The sequence below is a fragment of the Tubulanus polymorphus genome, unplaced genomic scaffold, assembly GCF_964204645.1.
Source record: "Tubulanus polymorphus unplaced genomic scaffold, tnTubPoly1.2 scaffold_56, whole genome shotgun sequence".
NCBI lineage: Eukaryota > Metazoa > Nemertea > Palaeonemertea > Tubulaniformes > Tubulanidae > Tubulanus > Tubulanus polymorphus.
This window is the reverse complement of record NW_027437462.1, coordinates 55,372-68,147: the sequence shown is the minus strand read 5'-3', so window position 1 is coordinate 68,147 and position 12,776 is coordinate 55,372. Positions and strand designations below refer to the sequence as shown.

General features: G+C 40.0%; 3 protein-coding genes across 4 annotated transcripts; all 3 read right to left on the bottom strand.

Annotated features, from left to right (window-relative positions):
- Positions 1–337: 337 nt before the first annotated feature.
- On the bottom strand, positions 338–5,567 carry LOC141914608 (coiled-coil and C2 domain-containing protein 1-like). Its single transcript, XM_074805852.1, has 8 exons — positions 5,424–5,567; positions 5,076–5,321; positions 4,774–4,991; positions 2,725–2,950; positions 2,407–2,649; positions 1,901–2,331; positions 1,678–1,819; positions 338–1,602 (listed from the first exon to the last, which is right to left on the bottom strand). Exons 1-8 carry the CDS (start codon positions 5,509–5,511, stop codon positions 422–424), a joined length of 2,775 nt encoding a protein of 924 aa, XP_074661953.1. The 5' UTR covers positions 5,512–5,567; the 3' UTR covers positions 338–421.
- Positions 5,568–5,960: 393 nt separating this feature from the next.
- Positions 5,961–6,903, bottom strand: LOC141914610 (ribosome maturation protein SBDS-like). Its single transcript, XM_074805854.1, has 2 exons — positions 6,274–6,903; positions 5,961–6,194 (listed from the first exon to the last, which is right to left on the bottom strand). The coding sequence occupies exons 1-2, from the start codon at positions 6,901–6,903 to the stop codon at positions 6,069–6,071; spliced, it is 756 nt and encodes a 251-aa protein (XP_074661955.1). The 3' UTR covers positions 5,961–6,068.
- Positions 6,904–6,905: 2 nt separating this feature from the next.
- Positions 6,906–7,953, bottom strand: LOC141914611 (complex III assembly factor LYRM7-like). 2 transcript variants are annotated; one of them, XM_074805856.1, is made up of 5 exons: positions 7,872–7,953; positions 7,533–7,605; positions 7,377–7,447; positions 7,160–7,241; positions 6,906–7,048 (listed from the first exon to the last, which is right to left on the bottom strand). In XM_074805856.1, the coding sequence occupies exons 1-5, from the start codon at positions 7,944–7,946 to the stop codon at positions 6,906–6,908; spliced, it is 444 nt and encodes a 147-aa protein (XP_074661957.1). In that variant the 5' UTR covers positions 7,947–7,953. The 2 variants fall into 2 exon arrangements, with proteins under 2 accessions (XP_074661957.1, XP_074661956.1); XM_074805855.1 differs by having other exon boundaries at positions 7,377–7,451; positions 7,534–7,605.
- Between the last annotated feature and the right edge of the window lie 4,823 nt (positions 7,954–12,776).

Genomic DNA, 12,776 nt, shown 5'->3' with positions numbered 1-12,776 from the left:
TTTGACGGCTGTGAACGAGTCGGACATGTCAGGTAACCCTAACCCTAGGGTTAAAATCCGTCGACCTAGGGTTAGGGTTACCAAACCAGGGTTTGACGGCTGTGAACGAGTCGGACATGTCAGGTAACCCTAACCCTAGGGCAAGGCCTTTATTCCGGTCATGTCATACGGGTTACGACCCGGACAATCTTGAAATACTACTAGTGACATCTATGAAGAAATTGTATCACTTATCGCTGTCGGTTCGAAACTGAATGAAGATAATATTCATCCAAAAACTCAGTTTCCTTTTCTTGACAATAAAAGATAAACAAATAAATTGAATAATAAATGATTTTATTTCTGTAATTCAAATGAAACAAGGCCAATAGCAACATCTACAGTTTAAGCTCAGCAGGGTTTTGTTTATAATAATCTGTTTTTAAATGTTACAAGTTTGTGATTTCGGGTTTAATCTGCTGTTTATAGTCAGTATTTCCCGTTCAACTATTTTCTTCTTCGTTAAATTCACTTGCGCTTTTTCGCGATTCTGTGATTTTAATTGTAGCTGCGCTTCGTTAGCATAAATGCTAATTAACGACTGGATATTCTTGGCGTAACTACGGTAACCATCCGTACCTTGTTTACGAATTTGACTCTGAATTTCCGTTGCTTGATTTTCTAATTTTGAACTCGCTCGTGATAAATTCTCAATTTGACTCGGTGAAAGTTTCTCGCGGTTTTTCTCGATTTTCTCATCCAATAATTTCTTCTCATATTTCAAAACTTCGATACTTTGAGCACTGCTACCACCGGTAGCTCCCCCTGTTGGTGGACTACGCATTATAGAATCGAGAATTAACCATTTATGTTCGATATTCTCAATTTGTTTATTTATAAACGGATCTCGAACTCTTATTTTGACCTCTAATTTCCCTCCGCAAGGTCGTCGTCCGTCTAATAAATCTAAACATTCGTGAATCTCACATTTATCTTCTAATGGCTGCAATTTCACAGAAATCGAACCCAAGAATTTATCACTTTTGAAAAATCCACGTTTGTAAAAAACTTCTAATTTCAAACTCTTCAATTTAACGACTCTTAAAAACGCTTTCGACTTTCGGTTTATCTCGATTTTGAAATTCTCGTCGTATTCCGGTGAATTGGAACTCCTATAGGTGGCGCTCTCAAATTTCTGCGGCTCATTAGACGGATACGGAAATTCAAATTTCACGTAAGAATCGAATTCGTTACTCAACTGTAAACCGCGTATGATATGAATCTGTAAATCATTTTCGCTCAAATCCGTGCAACATTGAACCATCGTAAACTTACGATTCTCATAATGAAATCTCGGTACCGGGTCGCCATGACGATACGCATTCTTTAATACGTCCAAATCTTTACGAGAATTTTGAGCCATTTTTTCGAATTTTCTCGCGTTGATGACATCACCGATTTGCGTGTAGTGTTCATAGTTATTGCCACATTGTTTCATTTGTATAATTAACTCTTGTTCGAGGCGTTTATAAGTTTCATCGCGATTAGAATCAGGAATGAATTCTTCACTGACGTCGCTGACTTCTACAAACTCAAAACCTTCGATGCTTTCTTCATCTAAACCTGAAACACATCAAATATATCACATACTCTTGTAAACCCTGGATTAGTTTAACTCTTTGTTTAATTAATACTCACCCGGTGGACGAGGTATATTCGACATATTGATTTTCAATCCATTTGAAATCGCTTCGATCATCGAATCAAAACCTTTCGCCGATCTTAGATATTCTCTAGCGCCCTCTAGATTACCAGCTTGTTTAGCTTTCAGCGCCGCCACCTATTAACGAAGACATGAAACAATTCGCTGTAATACATTCACCAAATTATCGTTAATTCTAATCAATAATCATTGATTTACCTTGAATTGTTTTTGTCTTTCTTTAATAAAAGCTAATTGTTGCAACTGTTTCGATGGCAGCTGATTTCCAGGCGATACCACTTTACGAGGAGGGGTAGTAACTCGTTCGGGTGATACGACTTTAGGAGGAGGGGCGACAGGTTGAGAAGGTGTAGAATCTAATGGAATTGGATGGAATCCCGGAGGAGTAGGTAATTCCTGAAAGTCGACCGATCGACCAGATTTATACGATTTAATCGCGTCCTCATATTGTTTTACAATTCGACCCATTCTTCGAGCTTTCCCAGAATTATTCTCAGATTTCGCTGATTCGACTCCAGACCGATATTTCTCAAGTCTCTGTTCTAACGCTTCTAATATTGAGTTCGGTTTGTCAGGTGCGTTAAATAACTTCTTCACCTCGGCATCCGCTACCGGTTCACTAGCGCCATCTAGTCATTAAACAATTCAATACATTTTGATTCCGATCAATTGAAACACGAACGATCGATAGTACGAATACTGACCTGTAGATGGCTCTGTATTCTGTTGTACAGTAGATGGCGCTGTACTCGATGGAGACGGAGGCATTCCCGATAAGTCGACCGGTTGACCGGATTCTGCTGCATTTATTACTGCGTCGAATTGTTTCGATATTTTAAACATTTCTCTCGCCGTCTCTAAATTATTATTACGTTTAGCCAACAATGCCGCCTGTTTATATTCGTTTCTACGACGATGAAGTACGTTCAAATCTTGTTGACTCGTCGCTATAGAAACATAAAACAATGTGAACGACAGACACAATGAAAACGACGGTGAAAAAACAAATACACAACACTAACACTGATCGCACTCCGGTTGGACTGGTGCCGACTTGTGTTGGACTGGTTCAGGCACATGTCTTACTGGTTCAGGTTGTTGTTGGACTGGTTCCTCTGGTCTAGCTGTAGCTGATGGAACACCTAGCGCCACCTGGGGTGGAATATCGTCGACATTGATCTGTTTTCCTGACTTCAGTTTTTTTGATAAATCGTTCAATGTTTTTAATCCACGGTTTAATCTTCTAACCTTTTAAACAAATACACAAATAAACCATGGTTAAATAAGTGGAACATGTGGGAATACTTACTATCGTTATTATGAATAGGAGGGTTCAGGAGTTAGGGATCTGATAGTGGGAGGGAGTCAGAGAGGATTTGAGGGGATCTGATAGTGGGAGGGAGTCAGAGAGGGATATGAGGGGATCTGATAGTGGGAGGGAGTCAGAGAGGGATATGAGGGGATCTGATAGTGGGAGGGAGTCAGAGAGGGATATGAGGGGATCTGATAGTGGGAGGGAGTCAGAGAGGGATATGAGGGGATCTGATAGTGGGAGGGAGTCAGAGAGGATTTGAGGGGATCTGATAGTGGGAGGGAGTCAGAGAGGGATATGAGGGGATCTGATAGTGGGAGGGAGTCAGAGAGGGATATGAGGGGATCTGATAGTGGGAGGGAGTCAGAGAGGATATGAGGGGATCTGATAGTGGGAGGGAGTCAGAGAGGGATATGAGGGGATCTGATAGTGGGAGGGAGTCAGAGAGGGATATGAGGGGATCTGATAGTGGGAGGGAGTCAGAGAGGATATGAGGGGATCTGATAGTGGGAGGGAGTCAGAGAGGGATATGAGGGGATCTGATAGTGGGAGGGAGTCAGAGAGGATATGAGGGGATCTGATAGTGGGAGGGAGTCAGAGAGGGATATGAGGGGATCTGATAGTGGGAGGGAGTCAGAGAGGGATATGAGGGGATCTGATAGTGGGAGGGAGTCAGAGAGGGATATGAGGGGATCTGATAGTGGGAGGGAGTCAGAGAGGATTTGAGGGGATCTGATAGTGGGAGGGAGTCAGAGAGGGATATGAGGGGATCTGATAGTGGGAGGGAGTCAGAGAGGGATATGAGGGGATCTGATAGTGGGAGGGAGTCAGAGAGGGATATGAGGGGATCTGATAGTGGGAGGGAGTCAGAGAGGATTTGAGGGGATCTGATAGTGGGAGGGAGTCAGAGAGGGATATGAGGGGATCTGATAGTGGGAGGGAGTCAGAGAGGGATATGAGGGGATCTGATAGTGGGAGGGAGTCAGAGAGGGATATGAGGGGATCTGATAGTGGGAGGGAGTCAGAGAGGATATGAGGGGATCTGATAGTGGGAGGGAGTCAGAGAGGGATATGAGGGGATCTGATAGTGGGAGGGAGTCAGAGAGGATATGAGGGGATCTGATAGTGGGAGGGAGTCAGAGAGGGATATGAGGGGATCTGATAGTGGGAGGGAGTCAGAGAGGATATGAGGGGATCTGATAGTGGGAGGGAGTCAGAGAGGGATATGAGGGGATCTGATAGTGGGAGGGAGTCAGAGAGGGATATGAGGGGATCTGATAGTGGGAGGGAGTCAGAGAGGGATATGAGGGGATCTGATAGTGGGAGGGAGTCAGAGAGGATATGAGGGGATCTGATAGTGGGAGGGAGTCAGAGAGGGATATGAGGGGATCTGATAGTGGGAGGGAGTCAGAGAGGATATGAGGGGATCTGATAGTGGGAGGGAGTCAGAGAGGATATGAGGGGATCTGATAGTGGGAGGGAGTCAGAGAGGGATATGAGGGGATCTGATAGTGGGAGGGAGTCAGAGAGGGATATGAGGGGATCTGATAGTGGGAGGGAGTCAGAGAGGGATATGAGGGGATCTGATAGTGGGAGGGAGTCAGAGAGGATATGAGGGGATCTGATAGTGGGAGGGAGTCAGAGAGGGATACGAGGGGATCTGATAGTGGGAGGGAGTCAGAGAGGATACGAGGGGATCTGATAGTGGGAGGGAGTCAGAGAGGGATACAAGGGGATCTGGATGTGGACTACTACATACTTTAGACGACTCATTTGCTGATTGCGCGTTCCTCAAAGCCTCCGTATAATTATCCATACGTTCTTTCACCAATGATTTCGGATCAGCCGTAGAAGTGCCACCTGGTGGTGCAGGTGGTTGTATAGTAGCACCACCTGGTGGTGTAGGTGGTTGTGTGTAAATATGCTGATGATCAGGACTTACTGCAGCGCTAACTACAGGTGACTCTGCTGATAATTCTGTAATTAATTGATGACAGCGATATTGGACAGTGATTAGACAGCATTAATTAGACAGTGACTTGATGTTTAATATCATAGTACCTGCTAATTCAGCTAATAAATCAGGATTATCTTCAGTATCTGATATATCATTATCATCATCTTCGATGTTGTTCAAACTATCGAGAGCCAATCGATTTATTTGAGATATATCGACACCAGTTTGATCCGCGTTGAGACGTTTAGGCGCCCGTTTACTGCTAGGTGGCGCTACTGGTGATTCACCCATCAGTAGAGCGAGTTCAGCCTCTAAATCTGCATCATTCACCCCTGCATCACCAGGACCTCCTAAAAACACCATCATACATTTACACAACAACGGTTATTGTCGCTAATTAGTGCAATGTACGCCCAACTGCGCTTAGATTGACGATGACATTTAAAACTCACCGATTGGATCCAACAAACCGAATTGAGACATCAACTCATTACTACTACTGGTCCGATCCGGTTTAGCTTCACGTTTTCTGCTAAACATTATTTCAATCTAGTAAAATATTTTGACAGAACTGTCAATGTCATCATCCAGCGCCTAGAACTACTTTCAATTCTCTCATCGTCGATTCAAAATATTTCAGCTCCATAAAGAATCTTAAAATTCTACAAATTTATTGAGGTTTGTATTTTACGAGGTAAATCACATCTCATTAGTGAATCATAAGTGTTTTTAAAATGTAATTCATCTTTGTATATGCACTACATAAACTAGCGCTAGGATCTAATAGTGATACGGCTACCGCAGTATGTTCGTTCCGGATCGGACTGCGCCAACGGACTAAATTCAATACATTGACAATTTGACAAAATAGAGCGATTATTTAAGGAGGTCGAGGGATTCGTCTTTAATTCATGTTGTTAAATTTCCTCAATGATTAAAATTCCTCAAATTCCTTCCACAGAAATAAATGAAACAAAGACTTAAAAATATCAACTGTAGAAAAAGCTTTATTTAATTTGAACGCAGGATTAGCAAAACTAGGTTTTAAAGACCTGACTACAAAAACAATCATTCAAACAGCGCCATCTGGTGTTCGTTTATAGTTTCTCATCACCTTCTTCGACGTCTTTTAAACTCAATATTTCTAATGAACCTTTACCTTTCGTTTCTGATTGTAGTAAACTATCGATTTCTCTATAGCAACCAGGGTCGACGAGTATTACCTGAAATTAACAATAGAGGGCAGTATTAATTACCTAAAATCGACAACAGGTGGCAGTAGTAGTAGTTACGAGTAATTACCATTTCTAATTCATCTTCGAACTGTTCCTCTTCTACTTTTGATGCAAGTTTTCTCAGTTTAGGACGTATTTTTCCAGCCTCCCTTCGGGGAGCAGTAACTTTAACCCTCATCTGAGCTCGTGCTACATTTATAGTATCGGTTTCTCTCAGTTTACGGATCACGTCTAAAGCTTGTTGTTTGGTGGATTTCGTCGGTTTTACCGAGTAATGAACGTCTCTCATTGATTTCTCGATCATCGTTACCGTGTACGGACGTTTCGTATCCGGGTTCACACATTTATCGGCTACGATTGTTGCGATATCTCTAAACGACTCTTCTAATTGCGCGTGACGTTCTTTCTCAGTAACTTGCATCTCACCTTTACTCAATATCTCCATACAGATATCGCTGTGTTTATCTGTTCCGAAAGCTTTCTTTAATTCATCGCTCTTCGCTATTTGACCTTTAGATACATTGATGAATACGTTATGTGTTTGTAAGACTTCGTCGATATCCGTCTCTATTTTATTTCTCCATGGTTTCACTTTATTCGGGTAACAAGCGATTTCAAACCTTTTTCCCGCTTTCTTCATTCGAACGACCGAAACATTCGTCAGCCGTTTCTGATTGGTCGGTGTAAATATAGACATAGTTACTGTTTCTCCTGGCAACCGCAGTCTCTATTATTGGTACGTCGTCGTTGTATCTGTTTTTCAGTCCTGCGCATTGTCTCCTCGGGGGAGTATTTATAAGGTGTGTTGTCTAATAACTTTGTATTTTCAGTTATTTCAGCGGCTAAAAATATACAACAATTAAAAATACAAGAAAATCAATTTAAAACCTCGATTAGATTAATAGACCAGGATTAGGTTAGGAATAAACCAGGATTAGATTGAGAATACTTACAGAATACACCGGGATTAGATTGAGTAGCTTGAATCACAGACGTCCTCAAATATTCCTCGGCTTCTTCCGCTGATTTCAATAACTATAATACAGGAAGTGGTGAAATCTATGTTACAGTTAGTCACCCGGGACACACCAGGGGGCGCTAGCTACATAACGATATACGACGGTCAGGAGATCCAGTAGGGGGCGCCACATAATAAAGGGTAATACTTACGTATTTAATTGTTTCCAATTCTTTCGTTTCTTTAAACTTTTTAAATTCGTCGTTGATTTTTTTTCTTCCGGCTTCAAAAAAATTAAAATTTCACAATTTATGTAAAAAACTTTCCTTTGCCAGCATGAAGGCGTGGCAGCAGGTTCTACTATTTACCGATTAAAGCTTGTTCGTCTCCTCTGAATGTCAACAATCGCGTTCTGTGCAACCGTTTAAATATCGATAAAACCTGAAAACACAGGAGAAAAAATATCAGTTTGAATCAACAACAGCCTGAGTCAAAAACTGATTGACCGACGACATCATCTTCCAGTTCCAATCTATAGACTCGAGTCGAGAGAGAGGTGCATGGACTCCACTCACTACTGTCTGTCAGTCAGCGAATGACACTGTCTGTAGTAGTGTCTGCACAGATGAGGAGGCGCCTCCTGACACTTGACCACCTAACACTGGATTGCCCCCTTACACTGGATTACCACACTGTATGCAACTTACCTCAGTTTTAAACGGATTCATCAGGTAACAACTACGGCGTACGCACAGATCATCCGATATAGACAGCCGCGCCATCTATCGTTATCTTTCAGGAAATGCTCTAAATGGCATGTATTATTCCTCGCGGCCTGCAGTTAGTCTCGAAAAGCTGATAGTGTTTATGTTAACCGTCGATGTAGTTAGTGGCAGCACCGTACGGTGAAACAGCAGTTAGGTGACACAGGTACGCGAGGTCGCCGCCAACTCAAAATTAGTGGCAGCACCGTACCGTACAGTGTAGTATCGGAGTGAAATTTGTTGAACATCTCTATATTGTTTTTATTTCATGTGTAATGGGATTTAAAATAAACTAAAAGAATAATAGACTCAGATCAAGCTAATTTGTATGTCGTTTGGTAATTAGTTCACCCAATCTCCGCAGTCATTGAGAGCAGCACAATACGGTCTGCCTAGCCTAGGTATGCGAGGTTTCTAGACGCGCGACTCGTAGATTATGTGGACTTCCGCGGTTTTATTTCTGCCGTTTTTACCGAATTTATTCGTTATAAATGCTGATTTCGGAGCGATTTAGATGTTTTAAAGAAGAAATATGAACGATTATAATGAGAAATTGAGTAAATAGATCGATTGCAGTGAATATTTTCGCCTAATTAATCCAAATCCAAAATTACGTATTGAAGTGACCAATTCAATTCAATCACAAATACTAGTCGTGACCACGGCACAAGAAACTGTACAGCATTGAGTGTTTTGTGGCGGGTCAGAAGAGTGCGGACAACTTATTAATTGATTGACTCAAATAATTAATTTGTCTGATAAATTGAAAAAAATAGTTAAAGGCCAAAGTGAAAACAATAAAAAATCTTATTTCTTGTACATACCCACATTTATAACTTCAAATACAACAAGACAGTTTAATTCCAACTGGTGACATCTTTGAAAACCCCTGTAATTATAAACAAAGTTAATTCTGGTAAATTTACTGCGATAGTGCACTAACTGAGACTGAGCTAGACTCGAATTCTTCTGACTGAATTATGACTTTAAACACAAATCAATAAGATCATCAACAATTGAATATTAATTTAATTTACAAAATGTGACTAGGAATTATTAGCTTCATTGATTGTATTTGATACAGATACGAGCATTAATACATTGAGTAATTGTGTGCGTGGTTATAACTGAATTTCTTCTTGAGAAAAGAGATGTTTGTAGATGTCTGAAACCACGTGATAGTTACTAAAATTGATGGGTTTTAGTTAATTGATCAATTTCTATCTGAAATTGATCTAATATTTGATATCAGCTGTAAAAAAACATCTACAGGTCAATTTGAAGGGGCTAAAAACATAAGATCCTGGATTTCTCTTGTTTGGCACTTCAATCCAAAAACTTTCTTTCTTAAATTTTTGCAATTTTTGGCCAAAAATTCGAATCTCTTCGATTTGCTTAAAATTTTAGTCCTTTCTATTTTCAGGGGTGCTGATTACAAATCTGCAATCAGATTTTGAATATCTCGAAAGATCTGGGGTCCAAGGCTTTTTGGAAATTTAGGGGGTCCCTCCAAAAAATTCGAATTTCTCATTTTTTGGGCCTCGGATCCAAAAACTAACTTCATTTTCGTGATCAGCACCCCAAAAAACATGTCTCTAGTAAATTTTATTAAGATTGGGCAAAAAAAAAATTTTGACTTTGTACCCCATTTTTGGGGTGCATGTTTTGGGCATTAAAACCCTTATTTGCCCATGAAGATGAATTCCGATTCAAAATCTGATTGCGGATCCGGAATCAACACCTCGGAATACATCTTCCTACCAAGTTTCGAAGGAATCGGGGAAAAAAAATTTTTTGCCCAAAAAAAACTCCTGGACTAACACCTTAGATTTTTGCCGTTTTTGGCCAAAAAATCGAATCTCTTCGATTTGCTTAAAATTTTAGTCCTTACTATTTTCAGGGGTGCTGATTCCAGATCTGCTATCAGATTTCGGATATCTCGAAAACTCTTGGGTCCAGGGCCTTTTGAAAATTTAGGGGATGCCCCTAAGAATTCGAATTTCTCATTTTTGGGGCCTCGGATCCTAAAAATTCTTTCAGATTTGTGATCAGTACCCCAGAATACATGTCTATACTAAATTTCATCGAAATTGGAGACAGTAAATATTTGACCCCTAACCCTCATTTTGGGGGGTACCTTAGATTGCCATTTCTCTGATACACCGGTAACTAGACTTAACTCTAACTCTAACTCACATTTATAAAGTTAATGTATATTTTTAGGATGTTTGTCATCAATATGGTGGAACTATTGATGGATGTTATGGTGGTCACAGATTCCCCCTTTACCATAATTGATTTGAACATTATACAGACATTGATGCAGTGGAGCAGATGGTGCAAGATGAACCAGGACGAACCCAGATAAACCAAGATGAACCAGGATGGACCAAGTAGAGCCGTGACTAATGGAAGAAATGCTAGCAATTAATGTCTCATTTTAATAGTTATCAATAGGTACGTAGGCAATCGAGGCTGGAGACATGCTAGTTCATAGGGATAGGGATTTCTGAGACACACTATCTCTATTCTTAAGCCTACTTACTCTGTGAAACTCCCTGGTCCCCTCTATACATAAACCCTGCTCCCTCTCTCTATCAATCCCTAGCTTAGTGTCTAGAATGATGTTACATTGTTTACAGTGTTATTATATTGTAGATAACAATGATCTGTACGTGTGGGGTAGAAATAAACATGGCTCCTTAGGTTTAGGAAACATGGACGATGAATTCTTTCCGTTTAAGGTAAGTCTCGATTTCTCTAGATTTAAAACACTCCTAAAACATCACTCACTCCATATTTTGGAAAGAAATTTAATTTCAAGTTTATTTCTCCACGACGGTTCAGAGTTGTTGAGTTAGGAACAGACTCTACTGTACTGTAATAACATAACGCACCAGAAACATGTGTGAAACTGATGCGTCATAAATCTGATGTCTGATATTGTAAATCTGATGTCTGATATTGTAAATCTGATTTCAGGTTTCGATTCCTGGGTTAGTTCAGTCAGTTCATTGCGGAGTTGATCACATGTTCGCTTTATGCAAGACTTTAGTTTGATATTTAACTCTGATGCATGATACATTTTTCACTGAAATGAATAAATCTATCTATAAATTATTCACTAATTTTGTGGTGGTTGTTACTGAATTTTTTTTTCTGGTTTCGTCTTTACACAGATTTGTCGTATTAACGAGGTTCAACTGAAGTTTTTCCAGTTTTTGGCCCAAATTTGTAGTTGGTTTCATAAGGGAGAATTTGATTTTAACCCTGACCAAGAAGGGCCGACCTAAATAGGAAGTTTAATGGTTCATGTGCTGCAACGTTAATGGTAGCGTTGGTTGAATGCACAACTTTGGAGAATAAAATTTAATTTGCCTCAAATTCTCCCTGTGGCAAGTGAGTCGGCCGCTTTACCGGATGCTAATACATTCCGCTAACAAACGAGTTCCATCAAAAATGGCTTATAAATCGTTTTAAAAATGAGATCCTCTTAGATAAAGCTTAAAATGTGATAGTACTATTTATACACAATTAAATCGAGTTAAATTATGAACGAAATCCGGCTAAGAAAATATCCATATTGCTCGCATGCCATAGTATGATAGTGAGGTTAAGCTAAATCTCAACCGTACAGTGCTGCCCCTATGAATAACGATAGCGGAATTTCTGCGAACTAAAATAGCGGCGCATATTTACCGCTGGAATATACATCTCATTATTACGTACAATACGGACAACTGTGTCGCCTAATTCTGATTAAATATGATACCATGAATATGTTATAATTTTTGAATGATATTTCCTTATTTTTTAGGTAACGATATTCAATTTTTTTAGCTAAAATTCACTTCACATCAATTAATTAGTATTTATATACAGAATAAATTATTCATTTACATTTTTGAATGATCATTTATCATGTGAATAATCAAAATCTCCATATCTTCCTTCGATATTATTTTAGTTGCGTGCAAATAAGCGGAGAACATACAAACACCTGTCGCTCTCTGCCAGACGATATTAGAAATATCCCGATTCAAATTTACTCTTTTAAGGTTAATTCTTTTATAGAAAAATTTTTTGGTTCAATTGTTTCAGGGCAGCTAAAGATTTTGAGAATTTTCTTAGGAATCCGGCCCGCAAATCGGTAATTAGTTCGTCCATTACTAACGTTTAAAGACTCTGGCAAGCGAGTATCATATTAGTTCACGTTTTCCCCGCTATCGTTATACATAGGGGCAAAACTTGACGGTCGATATGGAAATTGCGCACGGTGGAGCGCGCTCAATTCAATCGCTAATTCTTTATTTACAGTGAAACTAAGTCTCTCAATTGATAAAGACTTAAAAGCCGCAATGATTCTCAATGTACGAATTCTGATATTGGTTAAAAAGATAAGAATTCATGAGATTTTGTGCCCTCACAGATACAGCAGGGACCTCCAGTGTCAATAACCTGTTAGTCAGCTTCCACCACTTTCTCTCCGCCTCGGTCACTCGTCGGACACTAGGCCGCCCGTACTAGTTAGTTACCTAATCGTTAGTGGTAAGCTTTTTATTATCGGATGGGCTTATACCAATGTGGTATGTGAAAATATCCGATCGTTAAACTAAACCACAGACAGGTTACTGACTACGCGGCCTGATGATATTCTTCAAGCCGTGCTGCATACTGCGTTAGGAACACGAGTCACTTCGCACGCTAAAGTGAAAACATCACTCTGAAACGTTGTAGTAGTAGTTGTAACTTACTATTTATAAAGTAAGTTCCTTGTATTCTATCATGGTTTGCAGCAAGTGCTAAGTGTCAGTTTTTGGAAACAAATTTTCAAGGCCCTAATCTGCG